General features: G+C 41.3%; 1 protein-coding gene across 2 annotated transcripts in view; it reads left to right on the top strand.

The window, feature by feature from the left end:
* C6 (complement C6) overlaps window positions 1-23,336 on the top strand; it is an 85,458-nt gene extending 62,122 nt beyond the window's left edge. For both annotated transcript variants that reach the window (XM_061393632.1, XM_061393633.1), the window contains 5 exons: window positions 435-567; window positions 1,469-1,657; window positions 7,074-7,164; window positions 13,359-13,600; window positions 22,778-23,336. In XM_061393632.1, coding sequence (XP_061249616.1) covers window positions 435-567; window positions 1,469-1,657; window positions 7,074-7,164; window positions 13,359-13,600; window positions 22,778-22,953 — 831 coding nt within the window. In that variant the 3' untranslated portion in view covers window positions 22,954-23,336. The remainder of the gene's footprint in view (window positions 1-434; window positions 568-1,468; window positions 1,658-7,073; window positions 7,165-13,358; window positions 13,601-22,777) is intronic.
* The last annotated feature ends 2,280 nt before the right edge of the window (window positions 23,337-25,616 follow it).

Consider the following 25,616-nt stretch of genomic DNA (forward strand, 5'->3'; position numbering starts at 1 on the left):
TCTAATCAATTTAAAGTAGCAATATGGAAGAAGGATTAGAAGAGGGACTAGTTAGTTGTTAGATAGGTAGATAGTTGTGGTGAGTGAAGTCGCTCAGTCATGTCCGACTCTGCAACGCTGTGGACTGTAGCCCACCAGGCTCCTCTGTCCATGGGATTCTCCAGGTAAGAATACTGGAGTGGGTTGCCATTTCCTTCTCCAGGGGATCTCCCTGATCCAGGAATCGAGTTGAAGAGATAATATGTACTGTGAGCAAAGGCAATGATGATGGCAAAGGAAAGGAGTGAACTTTGAGAGATATTTGGAAGTATAAATTTAGCAGACTTTGAGTAGATACAGGAATGAAGGAACAGAAAAGACCTAGGAGGGCCCTGAGGTGTTTGAAGATACCATTCATCACATTAGTAATGCGCTGATTTTGGTTTTAATTCTAGAATGAAAAGAAACAGTACTCAGTTGGAGAAGAAGTTGAAATTTTATGCTTTACTGGATTCAAAGCTGTTGGATACCAGTACTTCAGATGCTTACCAGACAGAAGCTGGAGGCAAGGAGACGTGGAATGCCAACGTGAGAACTGGGCAGACCCTCTATGTGACTCTGCTAAAGAATGAACGTGCCCAAAATAAATAAAGCAAAGTCACACCCTTAGATTAGTACATTTTACCATTTTTCAGTAACTCTGGTGAAAAGATTTAGTGAAACAGAAAATAGAATTTGTCTGCTAAAGTTAGATTTCAAACTGTCTTCATATTTTAGTTCTCACCCCTGCGTGTTAGCCGGTCCGTGAGGCTTGTGCTTAAAAAGAAATTGGGGACTTTTGCTAACTGCATCCAACCACCAACATCAGCCTGGCCCAGTGTACCAAGAGATGCAAGCTAATGGGTCCCAGGGAAATGATGCTTAACTCTTACGTGTCAGAGATGGCATATCATGTGAAATGAGGTTTTCTCCTTGGAGCACATTGGCATGCTTTGCTGGAAAAGAGAGCAAGGGTTTGTAGGCTCCACATATACCCATGCTTCATCGGAGTCAAAATGTGAATCAAACTAGGTTCAGATGGGGACTCCAAAGAGTTATTATTGAATACCATAACACAAAGTTGAAATCAGTATCAATTAGAACTTTTGCCTCTGTGTCACCCATGGTGCAGCCACCTGCTTTTGGGAAAGCTCACTGGGGAGAAGAGTGAAAAAGATTATTTCTTGAAAATGTCCCAGTGATGTAGTGAAAGTTACGAATATCTGAAATCGTTTCCATAGCAAGTTCTTCCGTTAATGGAACTAAAGGCAGTTTCTCAGTGGAAGCCTGGGATCCTCAACCCCCTGTTTTTCTGCTCAAAAGGCAGCATTAACACTTAACCAATGTGGTCAATCACATTAAAATCATTTCTTGGAATGCACAAAATCTGCCTGTATCCCTTGAGTGGTCTGCTCCACCAAAAGCATCTGAAATGTTTTTCTCTCTGCAGGGACAGAGTGCCTCAAGCCAATAGTGCCAGAAGGACTGACGCTGTCACCATTTCAGACATTATATAAAATTGGTGACTCCATTGAGCTGACCTGTCCCAGAGGTTTGGTTGTCAATGGGCCATCGAGGTACACATGCAGTGGGGATTCCTGGACACCACCCATTTCGGACTCACTCAGCTGTGAAAAAGGTAACAGCTCAGGATCCTGGGGTCTGCTAGGGTGGTGTCCTTTGAGATTATCTGTGTAGCATCCACAGAGATGCTGTTGCTTATGATGGGCTGAGTTGTATTTCACCTTGTATTGATGACGAGCTCAGGCAACACGTAAGTAGCTATTGGTCAAGTGGATACTTTCAAATCTTGGAGAGTGAGATCAATTTTATTTTCTAATCTAATACTTCAATATTTTGATACAGCACAAGTGCTCTCATATAACAAGATCAGAATTGAGAGTTAACTGAATTTTAGCTCAAGTGGAGAGTGACAAAAAAATAATACACACTGCTTTTTGATTAATTAAATATTTTATTTTAACTTATTTGCTTGTTTGGTGAGTCACTTCAGTCCTGTCTGACTTTTTGCAACTCCCTGGACAGTAGCCCACCAGGCTCCTCCATCCATGGGGAGAAGCAAGAAGACTGGAGTGGGTTGCCATTTCCTCCTCCAGGGATCTTCTCGACCCAGGGATCATACCCACATCTCCTACAGTCCCTGCATTGCACGCGGATTCTTTACTGCTGAGGTACTGGGAGCCTATTATTTTTAATTTAGAAGATAGAAATACACAAATATTTCCCAATTTTCTAACATAGGACCAACCTCTTATTTCATAAAGGGTCTCCTGATTTGAGTTCCAAGATTTCTTTCTTGAATAAAACAAATACCTAATTCATCTTTTGCTATCCCATAGATAGAAATTTTGCTATCCCATATCAATTTCTCTAAAAAAATAAGTTTTTAAACTCCAAGTAGGGAACCTCTTTAAAAAACACTTCTGCTTAAGTCCCTTTCCCTGATTCTGATGTCATTGAGCTAAGACGGCCAGTATTTGTGTTTATATAAAATCTTTCCGAGTTAATCTGGATACAGCCAAAGTTGAGAATTACTGTTTTGAAGAGAGTTGAAGGCTTAAAGGCAACTTTTGCAGCAAATTTGACTAGAAAATGCTTTAAAATTTTTATATGTATTGTTTACTTTAATCTTTTACAGTAGTTTCAAACCCACAATTAATTCAGAGAAACATTTTTGCAAGCCATTTTAAATTACTCAATGTTTTTGACTTAGTTTTTATAAAAATAATTTTTCTCCTTCATTTTATCAGTTGATATATTTATCAACTTATATGTAAGTTTGATATATTATGTAAGTTGATATATTTAATCAACTTACACAGTTACAATAGGAATTGGCATAAATAGACTTGGAAACAAATAAAACTGACTCTTGTTAAGTCTATAACTGGACTAGTGAATGCAGAAGAGTGAAGCTGTGAAAGAGAGGAACATATAAACCCAGAAGTTCAGTTTCTGACAGGCAGCTGGCAGGAGGAGCTGAGAACTCCCATTAGTCTGGCGTGTTGGTTACTTGGAGGAAAAGGAAGGGAGCTTCATCTGTTTCATATCTTCCAAATTTCTCAACATGCTTGTTCAAGTTATGTCTCATTTTTAATCAGAGAATCCTGGAGGGTTTATCTGAGCTCAGATATGATTGGGCCTATTTTGCCTATGAAAAAACTAAAGGCAAAGAGAGGTTAAATTAGACCCAAAACCAGACAGTTTGGGTCGAACAAGCAGCTCTGCTAATTCCTCAAGCTCTCTGCTACCTTGTTTTCTTTATCCTGTTCTGTGCTTTTATAATGTCTGAAGGAAAAGGGGAAACTTAATCTCTTACATGGGTTTCCCTGGTGGCTCAGATGGTAAAGCATTTGCCTGCAATGCAAGAGACCTGGGTTCAGTCCCTGGGTTGGGAAAATCCCCTGGAGAAGGAAATGGCAACCCACTCCAGTATTCTTGCCTGGAGAATCCCATGGACAGAGGAGCCTGGTGGGCAACAGTCCATGGAGTCACAAAGAGTTGAACACAACTGAGTGACTTTCACTTTTCAACTGTTATATAACCTTAAAACTATTGATGAAGAGATCATATGGAAATCTGTGAGAACTTCAGGTTGGTATTGTGGCTTAGCTTCACTTGATTCTTGATCATACACATCAGAGAGATAAATGTGTTTGGGGACCACACAGTTTACAAAATTAAGATTCTCTGGGCATCTTAGGTAGATACTTCTCTTTATACAAATAACAGCATATGTATACACATACACACACCCCTCCATGTTTTTAAAAGAAATTGCAATTATAATTCAAACTGAGAGATAACGAAATGCTCTACATCGAGATAAAAGAAAGAAATACTCTATCTCATCTACTTTCTCTCTGACAACGTTGGCAGAAAGATCAATGAAAGGAGTCACAGAAAAAGAAAGTCATCAATAAAACTGAACCTCTTTCCTCTCAATGTGGCAGGAGATATGTGATATAGAGATGTCCAGGTCATTGGTTGACCAGAAAGACTTTTAATTCTTTTAATGTGAAAAAGAATTTTGCTTCCTGAAGAAATGAGATGCCATACACCTCCCCTGTCATTTTTATCCCTTCCTCTAAGAAGTTAGCACCTCCAAAGATCCCCTTGCCCTCATCACTCTTTAAAGATTGCAATGTTTTCATTTCCAGGTTGCTTACAAATTGTGCAGGGCAGAAAGTGTGAGCAGCTGAGGACCAGTTCTGGCTTCCACCTGACACTTAGTGAGGGAGCAAAGAGTCCTTTTATGTGTTCACTGATGACGTCAAACTGGTAGGCAGGAAGCAAAGCTCTGTGTGCTTGAAAACTGATGCTCTTTGGAAATGTATAACTTAGAGTCCCTCCTTGACCCGAGTAAGTGTGGATTTATTTACAAAAGCCAAAGAGGCATAGCCACACAAGACACCAAAGAAAAACAAGCCCATGTCAATGGAAATCTTAGTATCTGAGAACTTAGCAGCAGTTATAGGTCTCCATGTTCATGAAAGCTCTGAGCCAAATTTCACCAGATAGAATGAGGGTCCTAAAAGAGGAGAATAGTAGGAAATGCGTAGCAGCAAAGAAGAAAATGTACCAATTTTTAAAATCTTTATTTTTGCCTCTAACATAAACCTGCTTCCCTACCAAACCTCCTGCCTGATATACCTTTCTACTTCCCTCCTTTGTCAGTTACTTGCTTCAGAGGCCACTGCGACCATATGGATGCCTGATTAATCAGATCCAGTCTAGGGACGTGTGTTTCATCCAGGAGGCTCAGGATGTCAGCTCCATGTTTAATTCAAAACTAAAGCTTCTTTGGGTGAGCCTCAACATAAGCAAAGATAGCCAAGATTTCCCCTTCCATATAATATACCTACTGCAACGCAGATATATAATACACATGAAATATGGAAGACCTGGTTTCGATCCCTGGGTTGGGAAGTTCCCCTGGAGGAGGGCATGGCAACCCACTCCAGTATCCTGAAGAATCCCCATGGACAGAGGAGACTGGTAGACTATAGTCCATGGAGTCACAAAGAGCTGGACATGACTGAGCAACTAAACACAGCATTCAGAACATAATATACCCGTGTTCTTCATTCTACTTTAATCTCCCTTCCTCATATTCAGTATTCAATTGCTCACCTTAGCACAAGCATCATTTCCTTATAAATCTTCCTTACCATTCTCAGTTTTTGTTTTTTGCTGATATGGTCTCCTGAAATCATATTTCTTCCAAATACCTATCTCAGCTTTTAATTATAAACTCATCACTATGATTATTTGATTAAAGTCTCTTTTTCCACTATTGCTTAGATTCATGGAAAAAGAGGATAACTGCTGTCTTCATTTTTCTACTTCTTTTTTCCCACCATAACATCCTAGTACCTAGAATATCGGGCAGGGATAAATAGCTACATTTGGGAGCTGTCCGTTTCTCCACTGATTATTCATATAAGAAAAGTCTGGCTTTTCATTATCCCCTAAAATCCATTTGCAAAATTGTTGACACTGATATCCATATTGCTAAACTTAATGGACAATATTTCGGTCCTCATCTGCTTTGGTCTCTCAGCAACGTTCGACAGAGCTGACCTTCTTCTGCAGATGCATTCTTTCCCTGCTTCCAATACACAATGCCATCTGGTTTAGCTTCTACCTCTATGATCCCTCCGTAGGCTAATAACAAATTTAAATCTTTCCCACAGACTTCTCCACTGAGCTTTAGGCCTGAGTATCCAAATTTCTATACATCTGTTTTGTTTGGCTGTCTTAGAGAGATCACAGATTCAGCATTTGCAGAGAGGAATTCCTGAGTCACCACCCTTGCCTCCCTACTACTAACTTTTTCTAATATTTACTATTTCAGTTTAGGTTCCAATATCTATTCTCTTATGCAAACCAGAAATCTAAGAATGATACTTGACGGTTCTCATAACCTACCCACAATATGCAATCTCATGCATTTTACATGCTTGAAATGTCTCAGGTTCACCCACTTCTCTCCATTTCCACCTCTGGCACTTTGATCCGAATGACCATTCTCTTTCACCCAAACTACTACAGTGAAAGTGAAAGTTGCTCAGTCATGTCAGATTCTTTTCGACCCCATGGACTGTACAGTCCATGGAATTCTCCAGGCCAGAATACTGGAGTGGGTAGCCTTTTCCCTTCTCTAGAGGATCTTCCCAATAATAACCTCATAAATCGTCTACTGTCTTGACCACCATGCCTCTCCAAATGCATTCTCTACACAGAAGCCAGAATTAAATTCTTTTCCAAATCCAGACCTGATTTTGTCACACCACCCCCTGCTAAAACCTATCAGAGATTTACCACTGCTTATGAAATAAGACAAAAATCCTTCAAAAGCCCTTTATGACCCTACACAGTTCACCGCACAGCCATCTCTCTGGCCATTTCTTGTTGCTTGCCCTTGTTTCCCTGGCTTTCTTTCAATTCCAAGAAAGTCAAATGTTCTCTCTCTGTTGAGCACTTTCATGTCTGCTATTTCCTTTCTCTCCATCATACTCCCTGTTCTCTTCCCATTTTACCGTTCATAACCTTCCTAGCTACATCAATTTTCTTGATTATATGCTTTCTCTTTAATAGCACTAATAACAGCAGAAATTCTATGTGTAGAGTGTGTTTGTTTGATTAATGTCTGTCTGCCCACAAGACTAGAATTTCTGAGAGCATGGGATCTGGGTTAAATTTTGCTCAACTCACTATCCTCAGAATCTATCACAGTGCTGGTAAATCACAGTCGTTCAATAAATATTTGAAAAACGAACAAAAATTTCACCAATTTCATTTTCTTGAACTTAATAGCAGTTTTAGGTTGGAAACGTGACAGCTCACAAGGGCTAGAAAGGACTTTTCGGATGGACTATTTCATAACAACAGATTTGAAAAAGCTAAAATGAGTGCTCTAACTCTAGGAGATAAGTGAGAACATTTCACCATAGCCTTTTCTCCTAAATTCAAACTTACCACTTGAAATCCATGCTGTGAACTGTTCTTTTCTTCATTTTCTTTTGTTTCAGATGTCCTGACAGGCTTAAGGGGTCACTGTCAACCAGGACAAAAACAGTTGGGATCTGAATGCGTTTGCATGTCTCCAGAAGAAGACTGTGGGTAAGAGATACTCTCTGGACTGAGCTTAGGAACTGAGAAAACCAGTCTAGTGTAACCAACTTCATGAAGGAGCCGGGCTTCTTAAAGCATGAATACAAAGCATATTAATTTTTAATATAACTGATACCCCCTGTGCTCTGTTGAATTCTTCCTTCCCCACTGAGTAGCAGGCATTCTTAATTATCTCTCAGCCTTGTTCCCTAAGTTTGCATAGCTTTTGTACTAAAACAGTTTCATTCTGGTGATAAAGACATTTCTATCCTGTTTAAAGCATCAGACACAATTATCTCAAAGCCTTCTTCTCCCCACTAAGTACAGGGGCAAAGTTGTGACTCCAAGAGGTTGGAGTAGAGAAAGAGGTGTGAGCATGGACTTCACACACACATGAACACACACAAACACACACCTCTTTGTTAGTTTATCCTTTCACATGTTGGCAGAGAGCATAAAGAAAAATGATATATCCTTATATGGCTGCCATGACTCTCTGTTGTTATAATTGCCTTTTTCTACATAAACAAACCCAGGAGTGTCGAGTGCTTATTAATGTCAGGACTACATTCATGGGAGTAAAATCCAAAGTGAGACTCGCTTAAGGAAAAATTTTGTTTCTCTATCTTACAAAATAAATTCATGGGGAAGGCAGTCTAGGGATGGTCTGGTGATTCTTTCATATAGAACTGGAGCTCCTTCCTGCTGTCTGTTCTGCTATGCTTTTTTTTAATCTAATATTCATACTTTATTTTTTATTGAGGTATAGCTGAAACTTTATTTCTTTTTATTAAAGTTGTCTATTCTGACATTCTTGAAGTTATATCATGGTCCAAGATTTCTCTGCTGGAGTACAATAGAAGGAAGACCAGAAATGGACACATGCTCTCTTTTTAAGGAGAGTTCCTGGGGGATTCATCACGGCTTCCATTTCACTACTCTTCTCTTGTTCACATGGCCATGTGGCCCTGCAAGGGAGGCGATGAAATGCCTAGAATCAAAATCATTGGCTAGAAGCAAAAGCATTTTTTCAATAAAATTCTGTTCAATTCAGTTCAGTCGCTTAGTCATGTCCGACACTTTGTGACCCCATGGACCATGGCACAACAGGCCTCCCTGTCCATCCCCAAATCCCAGAGTTTACTCAAACTCATGTCCATCGAGTCGGTGATGCCATCCAACCATCTCATCCTCTGACGTCCCCTTCTCCTCCTGCCCTCAATCTTTCCCAGCTTCAGGGTCTTTTCCAGTGAGCCAGCTGTTCGCATCAGGTGGCCAAAGTATTGGAGTTTCAGCTTCATCATCAGTCCTTCCAATGAACACCCAGGACTGATCTCCTTTAGGATGGACTGGTTGGATCTCCTTGAAGTCCAAGGGACTCTCAAGAGTCTTCTCCAACACCACACTTCAAAAGCATCAATTCTTTGGCACTCAGCTTTCTTTATACCCCAACTCTCATATCCATACATGATTACTGGAACAACCATAGCCTTGACTAGATGGACTTTTGTTGGCCAAGTAATGTCTCTGCTTTTTAATATGCTGAAATTTAATATAACTTTCTTTCCAAGGAGTAAGAGTCCTTTAATTTCATGGCTGCAGTCACCATCTGCAGTGAGTTTGGAGCCCCAAAAATAAAGTCAGCCACTGTTTCCACTGTTTCCCCATCTATTTGCCATGAAATGATGGGACCAGATGCCATGATCTTCGTTTTCTGAATGTTGAGCTTTAAGCCAACTTTTCACTCTCTTCTTTCACCTTCAAGAGGCTCTTTAGTTCTTCTTCACTTTCTGCCATAAGGGTGGTGTCATCTGCATATCTGAGGTTATTTATATTTCTCCCAGCAAACTTGATTCCAGCCTGTGGTTCATCCAGCCCAGCATTTCTCATGATGTACTCTGCATATAAGTTAAATAAGCAGGGTGACAATATACAGCCTTGACGTACTCCTTTTCCTATTTGGAACCAGTCTGTTGTTCCATGTCCAGTTCTAACTGTTGCTTCCTGACCTGCATACAGATATTTCAAGAGGCAGGTCAGGTGGTCTGATATTCCCAACTCTCTCAGAATTTTCCACAGATATTGTGATCCACACAGTCAAAGGCTTTGGCATAGTCAATAAAGCAGAAATAGATGTTTTTCTGGAACTCTCTTGCTTTTTCCATGATCCAGGGAATGTTGGCAATTTGATCTTTGGTTCCTCTGCCTTTTCTAAAACCAGCTTGAACATCTGGAATTTCACAGTTCATGTATTACTGAAGCCTGGCTTGGAGAATTTTCAGCATGACTTTACTAGAGTACAAGATGAGTATAATTGTGTGGTGTTTAAGCATTCTTTGGCATTTCCTTTCTTTGGGATTGGAATGAAAACTGACCTTTTCCAGTTCTGTGGCCACTGCTGAGTTTTCCAAATTTGCTGGCATATTGAGTGCAGCACTTTCACAGCATCATCTTTTAAGATTTGAAATAGCTCAACTGGAATTCCATCACCTCCACTAGCTTTGTTCATAGTGATGCTTCCTAAGGCCCACTTGACTTCACATTCCAGGATGTCTGACTCTAGGTGAGTAATCACACCATCGTGATTATCTGGGTCATGAAGATCTTTTTTGTACATTTCTTCTGTGTATTCTTGCCACCTCTTCTTAATATCTTCTGCTTCTGTTAGGTCCATACTATTTCTGTCCTTTATTGAGCCCATCTTTGCATGAAAGTTTCCCTTGGAATCTCTAATCATCTTGAAGAGATCTCTAGTCTTTGCCATTCTATTATTTTCTTCTATTTCTTTGCACTGATCACTGAAGAAGACTTTCTTATCTCTCCTTATTATTCTTTGGAACTCTGCCTTCAAATGGGTTTATCTTTCCTTCTCTCCTTTGCTTTTTGCTTCTCTTTTCACAGCTATTTGTAAGACCTCCTCAGACAGCCATTTTGCTTTTTTGCATTTCTTTTTCTTGGGGATGGTCTTGATCCCTGTCTCCTGTACAATGTCACAAACCTCCATCCATAGTTCATCAGGCATTCTGTCTATCAAATCTAGTCCCTTAAATCTATTTCTCACTTCCACTGTATAATCATGAGGTATTTGATTTTAGTCATACCTGAATGGTCTATGATTTTCCCTACTTCTTCAATTTAAGTCTGAATTTGGTAATAAGGAGCTCATGATCTGAGCCACAGTCAGCTCCTGGTCTTGTTTTAGCTTCTGTATACATCTCTTTGCATCTTTGGCTGCAAAGAATATAATCAATCTGATTTCAGTGTTGGCCATCTGGTGATATCCATGTGTAGAGGCTTCTCTTGTGTTGTTGGAAGAGGGTGTTTGCTATGACCAGTGCGTTCTCTTGGAAAAACTTTATTAGCCTTTGCCCTGCTTCATTCTGTACTCCAAGGCCAAATTTGCCTGTTACTCCAGGTGTTTCCTGACTTCCTGCTTTTGCATTCCAGTCCCCTATAATGAAAAGGACATCTTTTTGGGTGTTAGTTCTAAAAGGTCTTGTAGGTCTTCATAGAACCGTTCAACTTCAGCTTCTTCAGCATTACTGGTCCAGGCATAGACTTGGATTACCATAAATTGAATGGTTTGCCATAGAAATGAACAGAGATCATTCTGTCATTTTTGAGATTGCATCCAAGTACTGCATTTTGGACTCTTTTGTTGATCATGATGGCTACTCCATTTCTTCTAAGGGATTCCTGCTGACACTAGTAGATATAATGGTCATCTGAGTTAAATTCACCCATTCCACTCCATTTTAGTTTGCTGATTCCTTTAGAATGTCAACGTTCACTCTTGCCATCTCCTGTTTGACCACTTCCAATTTGCCTTGATTCATGGACCTAACATTCCAGGTTCCTATGCAGTATTGCTCTTTACAGCATCAGATCTTGCTTCTGTCACCAGTCACATCCACACCTGTGTGTTGTTTTTGTTTTGGCTCCTTCCCTTCATTCTTTCTGGAGTTATTTCTCCACTGATCTCCAGCAGCATATTGCACATCCATCTTTCAGTGTCCTATCTTTTTGCCTTTTCATACTGTTCATGGGGTTCTCAAGGCTAGAGTACTGAAGTGCTTGCCATTCCTTTCTCCAGTGGACCACATTCTGTCAGAACTCTCCACCATGACCTGTCTGTCTTGGGTGGTCCTACATGGTGAATAAAATTAGAGTTAAGTTACTGAGGAAGAGGATGAATAAATGGAGAAATAATAAGTCAACAGACTGTGTCCAGTTGTGATATTTCACTTTTTATATATTTTAAACAATGCAGGCTGTTCTAGGGCAATTTTCATCTTTATTTTTTATTTTTTTTAATATAAATTTATTTATTTTAATTGGAGGCTAATTACTTTACAATATTGTATTGGTTTTGCCATACATCAACATGAATCTGCCACGGGTGTACACATGTTCCTGTGTACACCTGGACCTGAACCCCATCCCGAACCCCTTTCCCACCTCCCTCCCCATACCATCACTCTGGGTCATCCCAGTGCACCAGCCCCAAGCATCCTGTATCATAAATCGAACCTGGACTGGCAATTCATTTCACATATGATATTATATGTGTTTCAATGCCATTCTCCCAAATCATCCCACCCTCGCCCTCTCCCACAGAGTCCAAAAGACTGTTCTATACATCTGTGTCTCTTTTGCTGTCCATGTACATAATTGTTGGGGCTTCCCAGGTGGCTCAGTGATAAAGAATTCACCTGCCAATGCAGGAGGCACAGGTTCGATCCCTGGGTCAAGAAGATCCCCTGAAGAGGGGAACGGCAACCCACTGCAGTATTCTTGCCTGGAAAATCCCATGGACAAGGAGCCTGCTGGGCTACAGTTCATGGAGTCACAAAGGGTCAGACACAACTTGGCGACTAAACAGCAGCAGCAGCAGTTCATAATTGCTACCTTTGAATTTTTCTTCTATTTCTTTGCACCCAGGTTTTTTTTCAGCTTTAACACTGATCGCCTCTCCCTCAACAAACGCTTGTAGAGACACTTTGTTTATTTATTTATGAGAACACTACAGGGACTTTTTCTGTAACATTCCACTGTTGTAATTCAGCCCAAAGTTGGCTCTGTCTACCTTCCTAAGAATCGACCACAAGTGGTCCGCCTTGTATGAGCTACTGCTGCTGGGGTCTCCTCACCCAGAAGATGACCTTCTAGGGAGAACTCACAACATTCACATTGTCCATGTAACCAGAGGGAACTTCTTTCTTTGTCTTTGCAATACCAGACTATGAGAGTACAGACTGTCCTCTAGAACTGTCTGAATTTCAGCTCAGCCCTCCCTCTCCAGCCTCTTCCTATACTCCTCAGTTCTCTTTGATATGGCATCAAAGGTGTTTGTGAGAGTGACTGGCCCCACAGCTTAAGTTCCCTGAACTTAGAAAGTGGCTTTTTGTTCTCTCTCTGGGCTTCAGTTCCTGGAAACAAATTTACACACTGGTGCACTGATTTTTAACTCTGAAGTTGACATCGGAGAAGAAACTCAGGTTTGGAGTAATCAAGTTCTTGTCCTCTCAGCAAGAGAAAGACTATGGCTATCTTCTTGTTAGCAGGACCCATCTCTTTACTTAGATTTAGTGACTTATTCAGAGATCGACCTAAAAACTCATGCTCTTAGTCACAATACAAACACACTTGCAATGCTATATAATTATGTATAAGACTTTGGTGTTGCAATTGAGTTCAGGGGAAGTGCAGACTAAAATAGTCTAGGTTGATCAGGATTAATGTAGCCAAGAATTGATCTGAACATAGACAGCCAGAGAGGGGAGACAGTGCAACATGGATCGAGCAAGGCATGGGATGGTAGCAAAGGAAGAATAATCTTGTCAGTCTAGAAAATGCTCAATACATTGTCAGGTAATAAAAAGGGATTAAGGAGGATGGGAAACTGATTCTAGAAAGGAAAGTTGATGGATGAATTCAAAATACGGAAGATTTTGATTATCAGAATTAACGAATTCAGACTTTAATTTGAAGGCAATTGTGAGTAGTAACAAGCTTAAAATGAAATTTTTTTTAAGGAAAATGAATCCCAGAGCATGCAAGATTAAATGAGAGACTGAAAGAAGAGAAATTGGGGGGAAGAGAGTAGGGGGTACAGAACTAGGTGGTAAGCTAACATATGAGTTGGCTACACACCATCTTTTCTAGTCTTCATGTATAAATGCTTGCTTTTCTCTCCCGTACAGCCATTATTCAGAAGAAATCTGTGTTCTTGATACAACATCCAGCGATTACTTTACTTCATCTGCTTGTAAGCTTTTGGCTGAGAAATGTTTAAATAATCAGCAACTCCATTTTCTACATATTGGTTCATGCGAAGAGGGTCCACAGTTAAAATGGGGTCTGGAAAGGATAAAACTTTCATCCAGTAGCACAAAGAATGAATCCTGTGGCTATGACACCTGCTACAACTGGGAAAAATGTTCAGGTAAGCTCCAGTGGTAATTCATACTAGAAAAGCTATCACTTAACCTTCATCTCAGCTGCTGCTACTAAGTCGCTTCAGTTGTGTCTGACTCTGTGCGACCCCATAGACGGCAGACCAACAGGCTTCGCCGTCCCTGGGATTTTCCAGGCAAGAATACTGGAGTGGGTTGCCATTTCCTTCTCCAATGCATGAAAGTGAAAAGTGAAAGTGAAGTCACTCAGTCGTGTCCGACTCTTAGCGACCCCATGGACTGCAGCCCACCAGGCTCCTCTGCCCGTGAGATTTTCCAGGCAAGAGTACTGGAGTGGGTTGCCATTGCCTTCTCCATCACCTCAGCTAGTACATCTTATTTGTATTTATACATTGTTTCTTATAAATAACCTTTCCTTAATCAAAACTAATTCTTTTTTCACTATAAAAAAGTGTTAGGAAATGAGTTAAATAGAAGGGAAAATTAGAACCCAACCTACCCACAATTAGAAATAACTACTTTAACAACTTTGGTGTAAATCTTTCCAGTCTTTTTCTGTACATACATAATCAGACCCACCCGTCGTCCCCAAGTAAGAACACCCATCCTGATCTCATGCTTCAGTACCCCTCTTCCCCACCTTTGGAGGGCCTTTATCAAATTGTCTAAGTTTTCTCTGGCAGATGGAACCAGCTTGGGCCAGCATAGGTAGAGTGCCTTGAGCCTGGACTGGGTTCCTCACCAATACCAATTACCAGAAGCATCTGCCTCAAGTGTTTTGAAGTCCCTTTGTAGTGGCTGGGATCAGCCCATGCTGGTAGGGTTCACAGGCAGGATGCCTTGAACCCACATGAGATCCCTTGTGAGCCCAAGCCCTGTTCCCCCCTTGTGGGACATTCTTCTACCCTCTACTGCTTCTCTCCTCATTAGGTGTGATGTCCCAAGAAGCTCTAGGACTCTATCTACAGAGTCCTTCCCGGCTCAGAGCTAGACCCTCATTCCCAGAGAGCAGCCTGGTGAGCCACTGGCCAGCAGGGTAGTCTTTCTCAAAACTGCTTGAGATCGGAATGCTAGTAAGGAGTTGACACTAATTTAGAATGACTTCAGTCATTTATATAAAAGAAACACCCCATTTAAAAATTCCCTGGAGCCTCACACACCTCAGGGATGGCATTGATTACATTACATGTTTGAAAAAAATAGGATCATATACTGCATCTTATTTTATATATTGCTGTTTTTTTCACTTTGATGTATCATGAAACTATTTCCATATCATTATATATTATTCTGCCACATAATTTTCAATGTCTGCAAAAGCTCATATGGGCATTTTGTGATTTTACTTAATCAATCTTTAATTTGATATTTAGATTTTTCCCCAGATTTTGCTGTTAGAAACAGTGCTGTGATAGACAAATCTATCACAGGTAAATTTATACTCCAAGATTCTATCCTTAGATTATACTTAAATGGAATGTTTCTAGATAAATACTATTTTAAAATAGAAAGTCATTGTTGATGCTATGTATCAACTTGCTTTCTAGAAATGTCTTTATCATATTATATTCATATTTACAGTGTGTGATAAAGACTGCCTTCCACACCCTCACCAAACCTTGGAGCTATTACCCATTTATATCTCTGCCTATTTGATACTTAAAAAGTAGTATTACATTTCTATTTTCTGTAAGTGTATTGCCTATTGGCATTTCATTTGTGAACTGCTTAAAAGCAGAAACTTCACAGCAGTGCATTTGCACTAAGGTGAACTTGGAACCTGAAATAGTTCGACTGAATTTCATATAATACATAAATATGGGTTGAAGATTAGGACCTAACAGAACTCAAATAGGCAGCTAGATTTCCCTCTGGCTCATCTTCAAAAAATCATCTGAAATCGAGGCATAAAGTAAGCAACGGGAACTTACTGAATTGTTAACATCTACCTTTTGCTGAAGCCACTTTAGTTTTGCAAAAACAAAGATAAAAACCTTATTATTACCCTTGACTTCTCTTTCACTTTTCAACCCAGTTCTTTGAGTCAGTCCTGGAAAAAGGGAGAGGCGTTATAAACCAAATCCAGGCTTTTCTCAATCCACTTAAAGCTGATTATCAAGGTCCAGCTCCCTTGACAGGTGGCAGGATGGAATCCATGACAGAAGGTCACCATGATTGGCACAGCCAACAGGCCATCTGATGGTGGCTACTCAGCAGGTCACTCTCTGGGGCTTCTCACCTTGTGCCCCGAATAAAGCAATTTCACATCAGTTCAGTTCTGTCGATTAGTCATGTCCGAATCTTTACAACCCTATGGACCACAGCATGCCAGGCCTCCCTGTCCATCATTAACTCCCGGAGTTTACCCAAACTCGTGTCCATTGAGTCGGTGATGCCATCCAACCACCTCATCCTCCATCCCCTTTTCCTCCTGCCTTCAATCTTTCCCTAAATCAGGGTCTGTTCAAATAAGTCAGCTCTTCGTATTAGGTGGCCAAAATATTGGAGCTTCAGCCCCAACATCAGTCCCTCCAATGAACACCCAGGACCGATTTCCTTTAGGATGGACTGGTAGGATCTCCCTGCAGTCCAAGGGACTCTCAAGAGTCTTCTCCAACACCACAGTTCAAAAGCATCAATTCTTTGGCGCTCAGCTTTCTTCACAGTCCAACTCTCACATCCGTACATGACTACTGGAAAAACCATAGCCTTGACTAGACGGACCTTTGTTGGCTAAGTAATGTCTCTGCTTTTTAATATGCTATCTAGGTTGGTCATAACTTTCCTTCCAAGGAGTAAGAGTCTTTTAATTTCATGGCTGCAATCACCATCTGCAGTGAGTTTGGAGCCCCCCACAATAAAGTCAGCCACTGTTTCCACTGTTTCCCCATCTATTTGTCATGAAATGATGGGACCAGATGCCATGATCTTCGTTTTATGAATGTTGAGCTTTAAGCCAACTTTTTCACTCTCCTCTTTCACCTTCATTAAGAGGCTCTTTAGTTCTTCACTTTCTGCCCTTAGGGTGGTGTTATCTGCATATCTGAGGTTATTGATATTTCTCCCGGCAATCTTGATTCCAACTTGTGGTTCATCCAGCCCAGCGTCTCTCATGATGTACTCTGCATATAAGTTAAATAAGAGGGTGACAGTATATAGCCTTGATGTACTCCTTTTCCTATTTGGAACCAGTCTGTTGTTCCATGTCCAGTTCTAACTGTTGCTTCCTGACCTGCATACAGGTTTCTCAAGAGGCAGGTCAGGTGGTCTGGTATTCCCCTCTCTTTCAGAATTTTCCACAGTTTATTGTGATCCACACAGTCAAAGGCTTTGGCATAGTCAATAAAGCAGAAATAGATGTTTTTCTGGAAGTCTCTTGCTTTTTTGATGATCCAGCGGATGTTGGCAATTTGATCTCTGGTTCCTCTGCCTTTTCTAAAACCAGCTTGAACATCTGGAAGTTCACATATTGCTGAAGCCTGGCTTGGAGAATTTTGAGCATTACTTTACTAGCGTGTGAAATGAGTGCAATTAGTTTGAGCATTCCAATTTCACGTAGGAGATGGAAAACCAGGCCTAAATACTTACATTGTTTGACTCTAATCATTGTTCAATCATCATGTAGGTAAGCACTACTATTCATTTTTTTGTTGCCTGACCAACACCATTACCTAACTGACATCTCTCTCAGAGACAATAATTTGTGGTAGACAAGAGCTGAAAGTACTATACAACTATGTATTTATTTAAAATTTGGATTTAAAACATAAACTTTTTCTCTAAAAGTTATAATGTAAGAACATTATTGCAAAAATACATACAAAAAATAAAAGGGACTTGGACAGCAGGAAGGACAAATGGTGCCTGTCTGTACCACAGTAGGCAGCACAGGTATTCGGGGATGTGTTTAGTGTTAACATCTATTTTCCTTGTTTATCATGGAGAAAGGTCTTCATGCAACTCCTCTGTTTCAAAGAGTTTCTTTCCCCCCCCCCCCCTTTTTCTTTTCCTACAAATTACTCTTTCCAAATTTGGCTGAGTAACAATCATGACTTATGATTTAGTCAAAATATATCTTTATTATTAGCTCTTTGCTTAGTGTATGCATGCTTAGCCCCTAGGTTAGGTCCAACTCTTTGTGACCCTTACGTATATCTAAATCCCACAGCCACCAGGATCCTAAGCTTGTCTTTAAAAAAGAGCAGTCAACTCAAACTGTAGTCACAATCTGAAAGTAGAGAGTTATTTTGTTTGGTGGGAACATCTAGGACCTTGAGCCTGAGCCCAGGAGACGGGATCTCAGTAGCTCTGAGAAAACTGCTCCAAGGATGTGGGAGGGGGAGTCAGGCTCTATACAAGTTTGCAACAAAGGGAGCAGGCCCTCTGAACATCAAAGATCAGATACCAAGTTAAGGAATTTAGCATTCTTTGTATGGGAAGATGCAAGCCTCTCTGCTCTCTGAACTCATTCCTTTCATATGCACCTCAGCTATCTAGAGCCGATCCTGTTTCCTTCCTTGTTCACCTTAAGGAGTGGCAGATGGCTGCTTCTTGCATTTCCCCAGCTCCTCAGCAATCACTGCAGGTGGTGGCAGCATCTGCTAGATCTCAGTTTTGGGAGGCCTCTTTCACATTTGGAAGCCAGAAATCGCTGATGGCTATGACTGTGATTAAGTCATTCAGTCATGTCTGACTCTTTGCGACCCCATGGACTGTAACCTACCAGGCTCCTCTGTTCATGGGGATTCTCCAGACAAGAATACTGAAGTGGGTTGCCATGTTCCCCTTCAGGGGAACTTCCCAACCCAGGGATCAAACTCAGGTCTCCTGCATTGCAAGCAGATTCTTTACCTGCTGAGCCACCAGGAAAGCCCAATGGCTGTGACATTTCTTGTTTATTGATATGGCAGGAATTATTTTCATTTCACAGAAATATAAAGTTTGAATACTTAACAAATATTGGTCAAGTTAGCAGAATGTCTTGGGGTAGTAAAAATAAAGCATAAACCTTACTTAATAAGAGAGTTAAGTCATTTAAAATATCCTTTGATCCTACACACAGTCCAAAAACTGAAGCATTTTCCCCCCTAAAGATATGATCTGCCTGTGCCAGCCTTCTTTAGCTGGTGAGCAAAAGTCAGTGTCACCGAGATATCTGTTCATGTGGCACTCCAGAACAAAAGTATGACCACAGCATTTATGAAAAGAGGAAACAAAAAACGTATTTCATACTCAATCTACCCATGACAGGCTGGGGTATTATTAATTTTGAGTTGAATTCAATGTCATTTTGATTAAATTGTGTTCTTGATTACACTGTATAGTCTGCTACCCTTTTCCTTCTCTATCTAAAATGAAATGAGAAAAAGTTTAAAGTGGAACTTCAAAGTAACATGAAATTCACTTTTCAAAAGTTGGAACACAAGAGCCTTCCCAAGGAGTCTAATTTTGTGGCATTAAATGTTTTGTCTAAATTTCAACAATATCTACCAAGAGGGGAAAATGTATTCAATAAACATCCTTTTAGTATCCCCTATGCTAAAGTCATTGTTCAAAGTAAGGTGAGGGGTATAGTGATAAAGGATCTTTATATCCTCAAATTGTTCACAGTTGGAATAACATTCCACAGTGTTGTTGTTTAGTCATCAAGTCGTGTCCAACTTGTTGTGACCCCATGGACTGTAGCCCACCAGGCTCCTCTGTCCGTGGGATTTCCCAGGCAAGAGTACTGGAGTGGGTTGCCATTTCCTTCTCCAGGGGATCTTCCCAACCCAGGGATCAAACTCACTTAGCATGTAGATTCTTTACCACTAAGCCACCAGGGAAGCCCCAAAATTTCACAATAATTACATGAATACATTTAATGCAAGACAGTATGTGATAAGAGCTATAAGAGAGATAAATATCTTATCGCCTGGAAGGGTTTCGTTAGGATGGAAGCATGAAAACCGACTGTTGGAGGTGGCAGGAAGGGCCTCTTCATGCTGGTAACCTGAAAATCATCTTGCTAAGAGCACTTAGGTTATAACCGTACTGCAGGAGTGGTGACCATGGCCTTTCCACAAGCCTGGGGACCTGACATCCTCTCTAGAGGTAGAGCTGTCTCCTGTTCTTTATCAAATCCTAGAGTTTCCAATAACAAACAAGACTGTCCCCAACTAAAATCTTCTCTAGCTGGTTGACAAAGAAGGTAAAAGGGAAATTCATGTCTTTTCAAGAAATGCTTCCTACCATGGACAGGAAGTTTATGTGCTTACAAAATCTCCCCATTTCCTTTTGCTGTTTTCTCCCATCAGTTGAGATACATGAGAAAGAGTTGATATTTGCCCAAAAGAAGCTGCAGACTGTTTCTCAGTCTGACTCAGATATTTTGGCAACATAAATTATCCCAAATCCATCGAATACTTTTCTTTTTGAATACTTATATCTGCACCCCAAATTCAGAATTGAAACCAATTGATGAAGCAGAATTAATTGAGCACCTTGTTAAGAGCTGGTTGGGACAAACATAAGGATGAGTCGTGGTTACTGCTTTCTCACACAGTCTTGGGAGAAAGACATATGAAAAGCTAGTTTTCTCCAGGGGAATCTATCCAATCCAGGGATTGAACCCCAATCTCCCACATGGCAGGCAGATTCTTTACCATCCAAGCCACCAGGGAAGCTAATTAACAAAAAATTATAAAAATGTCAAATGTAGTACTGAGAAATTTACACCATTAAAATTTAGTTATAGAAAACCTTGGTGGGGGATATGTGGCTATACAATGCTTCATGGAGGAGGCAAGGCTTATAGGCATTGGACATGTGCAGGAATATTGGAAAGAGCATACCAGTCTGGCAAAAGAAGGGAATAGGATGGGCAATGGACAAAAACTGGACCACCCTTGGGGTCCTTATTGGGAAACAGAGCGAGAGTCACCCTATCTGGGATGAAGAAAGCAGAGAATATCTGCTGCAAAGGGATATTGAGGCCAAATGGTGGAAGACCTTGAACTTTGATTAAATGAGCCTATATCCCTTTACTCTAAAATGATTTAATATACTTGGCTTTGGTAACTTTACCCCAAATGGTCATTTTAAAACTCTTTCATGAATACAAGATTTATATGAATTATGAAGTGATGGGGTGGTTTTGAAACCAAGCCTGAGAAAAGTATCACCCAATTTCACTGCTTATTAAAATCCAGATTCCCAGTCATAACCTAGGAATATTCTAGGAAGAAATAAAAAAATGCAGTGCAGAATTATAAGAAGGCAGCCCTATAAGTCATTTATGATTTAAAACCTGCCTCTACCACTTACTAAATCATGGGACATTGGGCAAATCACTCAGCCTCTCTGAGCTGACTTCGTTTGTAGGGTTAGTACGATACCTTGTAGTTCATATGTTCATTGTGAGGCTTAAATGAAATAAAGCATGCAAAGCACTTGGTATATTCTGTGGTTTCATCATGCATGCTCAATAAGTGATATAAGTATTCCGAGGTGGCGCCAATGAGAAAAGAACACGAAGGACAGTTTGAAGACATTGTGGAAATGGATTGACAGGAGGTAGAAAATATGCCAGCAAATTTGGAAAACTCAGCAGTGGCCACAAGACTGGAAAAGGTCAGTTTTCATTCCAATCCCAAAGAAAGGCAATGCCAAAGAATGCTCAAACTACCGCACAATTGCACTCATCTCACACGCTAGTAAAGTAATGCTCAAAATTCTCCAAGCCAGGCTTCAGCAATACGTGAACCATGAACTTCCTGATGTTCAAGCTGGTTAGAAAAGACAGAGGAACCAGAGATCAAATTACCAACATCCACTGGATCATGGAAAAAGCAAGAGACTTCCAGAAAAACATCTATTTCTGCTTTATTGACTATGCCAAAGCCTTTGACTGTGTGGATCACAATAAACTGTGGAAAATTCTGAAAGAGAGGGGAATACCAGACCACCTGACCTGCCTCTTGAGAAACCTGTATGCAGGTCAGGAAGCAACAGTTAGAACTGGACATGGAACAACAGACTGGTTCCAAATCGGGAAAGGAGTCCGTCAAGGCTGTATATTGTCACCCTGCTTATTTAACTTATATGCAGAGTACATCATGAGAAACGCTGGGCTGGATGAACCACAAGCTGGAATCAAGATTGCCAGGAGAAATATAAATAACCTCAGATATGCAGATGACACCACCCTAAGGGCAGAAAGTGAAGAACTAAAGAGCTTCTTGACGAAAGTGAAAGAGGAGAGTGAAAAAGTTGGCGTAAAGCTCAACATTCAGAAAACTAAGATCATGGCATCTGGTCCCATCACTTCATGACAAATAGATGGGGAAACAGTGAAAATAGTGTCAGACTTTATTTTGGGGGCTCCAAACTCACTGCAGATGGTGATTGCAGCCATGAAATTAAAAGATGCTTACTCCTTAGAAGAAAAATTATGACCAACCTAGACAGCATATTTTAAAAAGCAGAGACATTACTTAGCCAACAAAGGTCCGTCTAGTCAAGGCTATGGTTTTTCCAGTGGCCATGTATGGATGTGAGAGTTGGACGGTGAAGAAATCTGAGCGCCGAAGAATTGAGGCTTTTGAACTGTGGTGTTGGAGAAGACTCTTGAGAGTCCCTTGGACTGCAAGGAAATCCAACCAGTCCATCCTAAAGGAGATCAGTCCTGGGTGTTCATTGGAAAGACTGATGTTGAAGCTGAAACTCCAATACTTTGGCCACCTCATGTGAAGAGTTGACTCACTGGAAAAGACCCTGATGCTGGGAGGGATTGTTGGCAGGAGGAGAAGGGGACGACAGAGGATGAGATGGCTGGATGGCATCACTGACTCGGTGGACGTGAGTCTGAGTGAACTCCGGGAGTTGGTGATGGACAGGGAGGCCTGGCGTGCTGTGATTCATGGGGTCGCAAAGAGTCGGACACGACTGAACGACTGAACTGAACTGAGCAGCTGATTGGATGTGGCTAGTGAGGGAGAGGGAGGTGTCAGAGGTAGCCCAGCTCCTACATCTTACTGACTTACCAGCAGCCTCACCTCGCTTACATCCAGATGACTCCATTCAACCACAGTTGGGTCTTTTGAGTCAGTGCCTTTGTGCCCGCATTCTCACTCACTGCCACCAAAGTGCTTGCTGCACGGGGGAGGAGTCAGGTAAAATCAAATCCTAAAGCTCTATAGAGAGTCACACTGTCTCTCTCCTTGCAGCCACCACCTCCAAGTGTGTCTGCCTGTTACCCTCCCAGTGCACCAAGGGCGGAGACCAACTCTTCTGCGTCCAAATAGGATCATCAGCGAACAGGAAAACAATGAACATATGTGAAGTAGGAGCTGTAAAATGTGCCAAAAGGGAAATGGAAATACTGCATTCTGGGAGGTGTTAACACTAACATGATTACCCATAAAACAGAGTTACTGCCCCCCCCCACAAATAACCCCTACAAAAGGACACAGTTGAATAAACATCAGACTGGCACATTCAGGAGTTACCGACAAAAATCCTCAGGTGTTAGTTTCACACAATAACTCTTCCTGCCTCTCTCGTGTCTTCTCCCTCGTCCAGTTCCCATCCATGCAGCTCTATAGCATATCTCTAGGTAATAACTTCCACATCAATCTAGTAAATTCTTCAGTTCATGTCACACTAAAATGATTGGACTTCTGACGACCTTATGATGCCTGCTGTATTAAGCATACTGACAAGTAGAAATCAGAATAAAAATCATAATTTTCTTCAATGAATCAATAAACATAGAAATCTAAACAACTTGTCCAACACATTCTTGAAACCCAACTTTCATGCACTCATTCAATAAATAATTGGGAATGTCTGTAACAAACCTAGCACTATTTAGGGCTCTGGGGAACCAGCACTGAATAAAACAGACAAAAGCCCTGGTCTTCATGACGCTCACGTTCTTGTGGAGGAAGACATACAGAACATAGTAGAAGCATACAAAATATATAGTATGTTTGATGGTGATGATTCTTATGGAGAAGACAATACAGGGAAAAGTGAGTCCCATTCTTAAACCTCATCTTATGTGAGGAAATATTCCATAGTTAATAAGCATCATAGTAAGGACAACTGAATCCAAGTGGAAATTGCCTTGCTTAAAGTACTTAAATTCCTAAAGTTTCCTCCTTCTTAGGAGACTCTTTTTGCTTCAGCTAAAGTGCAACAGAAAGCTTTTAAGCTAAAAGTGTGTGATTGATGGAAAAATCATCAGAAAATTTCAAAAGAATAATTCTTAAGGTAAGTCATATCTATCATACTAGGCCCTACCAAGTAAACACCTGTTTCTTAGAGAGGCTAGGGTGTCATTTTGAATTGGAGAAGAGAAACGTCTTTGGAGCAGTGGTTCTCCGGCATGAGGGTGCGTTGGAGTCACTTGGAGCACTTTTTAATACAGATGCCTACAACCCACCCCCAGTTCCTGGTTCAATAGGTCTGGGGTGGGGCCTGAGAATCTGTATTCCTACCAACAGCAGGTGGGACTGCTGATGATGATCACATTTTGAGAACTTTCAGTCTAGAAGTGGAGCCATCAAGCAGCTAATCCAATTACTAAAGTAATTGATCCCAACTTGAGCCAGTCAGTCTCCAAGCAGGTGAGTGGAAGCAGATTCCCTTCCTCTAAATCTCACTGGGATGCTCACCTAATGGAAGGGGCTATGAGTCACAGCCATCCAGCAGCACTCTTATTAGGCTTACACATTAAACGTCACTCCTCCTCCATCTCATTAAGATCTCAGCCAAAATCTAAAACATCTTACAGAGTTCCCTGGTGGTCCAGTGACTAGGACTCTGCATCCCCACTGCAGGGGGCACAGGTTCAATCCCTGGTCAGGTAACTAAGATCTCACATGCTGAGCAGCACAGCAAAAAAAAAAAAAAAATACCTCTAAAACATCTTGCAATATCAAAGGATAAGCATGAGGAAGGGAAAAGCCTAGAAATAGAAAACCCATTTTCCTGGTATAATGCCAATTGAGTGGGAATTGATCTTTGTCCAGGAGTCAGTGACCCATCTTTTCCCATCATGCAGCCTCACGCCCTTCTCACTACCAAAGTGGCACAGGCTACTCTTGTAAGTTTTGTGCCCTCAGCAAAACCAAGGTGCCAGAATGAAGGCAAAGTTTAGGCATTAAATAGTCCCACATTCAAAGGAGAGACACCAACAACTGAGTCCGGAAACTTTGCTCAGGACTGACTTGGCTCTGCTCTACCAGCTCTCACACCAGCACCATACCTTTCCAGGCTGTACAGCAGGACTGGGGGTGACGGGGGGCGGGGGGACTATGGGGCTCTGCAGGCGCAGGGAGGCAGTGCTCATAGTGAAGATCCTATTACCTCTCCAAAGTCCTTTTCTTCCCCTTGGTGAGGGGGAGGGAGATGCTCTAAGTATCCCCTGAGGCCAGGCAACCAAAGCCTTGAGAGAATCACTTGTCAGGGCACCCATATCCAGGATATGTGATGCCACCCTCACTGGCTGGAGGCTGTGGAATCTTAGAACTACTGCTGGTGAGCAGGTTGCTGGAGGAGTTTCTGGAAGGTATGGATCCACACCAGAGCAATTCTCTCTTACATGAGCCCACGACCTCTTGCTGCCCAGGGCATGTGGGAGGCAGAGTGTTGACAAAATGGTCTGAATTGTTTCCATAGTGACCAGGGAGTGGTGTGGCATGACTGGGAAAAAAGATGGGTGCAGCCCTTTCTCCACCTCAATCCCAAGGCATAGACAAGGAATGGAGGACTTTGGTGAGTTGCATGGCTCCATAGGAAGGAGCACAGAGAAGAAGAAAGGCAGGAACTCTGAGGCCACCCTGTGTCTTGGACATGAACCTATTGGGAACACCAAAAGGAAGCATAGCTGCCTCTCTCACAGAAAGTTCTGGGAGACAGCATGGGTAAGAGTAAAGCAAAATACCACCCCAAGGAAACACAGGGGCCACCAATATCATAGAGTCAGATTTAGTAAGAACAAGTCCAGAGGGCATGCCCCATCACTGACTGTTGTATCAAGAAGCTTCTGCCATCTTTCCG

This window comes from Bos javanicus, chromosome 20 (genome assembly GCF_032452875.1).
Source record: "Bos javanicus breed banteng chromosome 20, ARS-OSU_banteng_1.0, whole genome shotgun sequence".
NCBI classification, from domain to species: domain Eukaryota; kingdom Metazoa; phylum Chordata; class Mammalia; order Artiodactyla; family Bovidae; genus Bos; species Bos javanicus.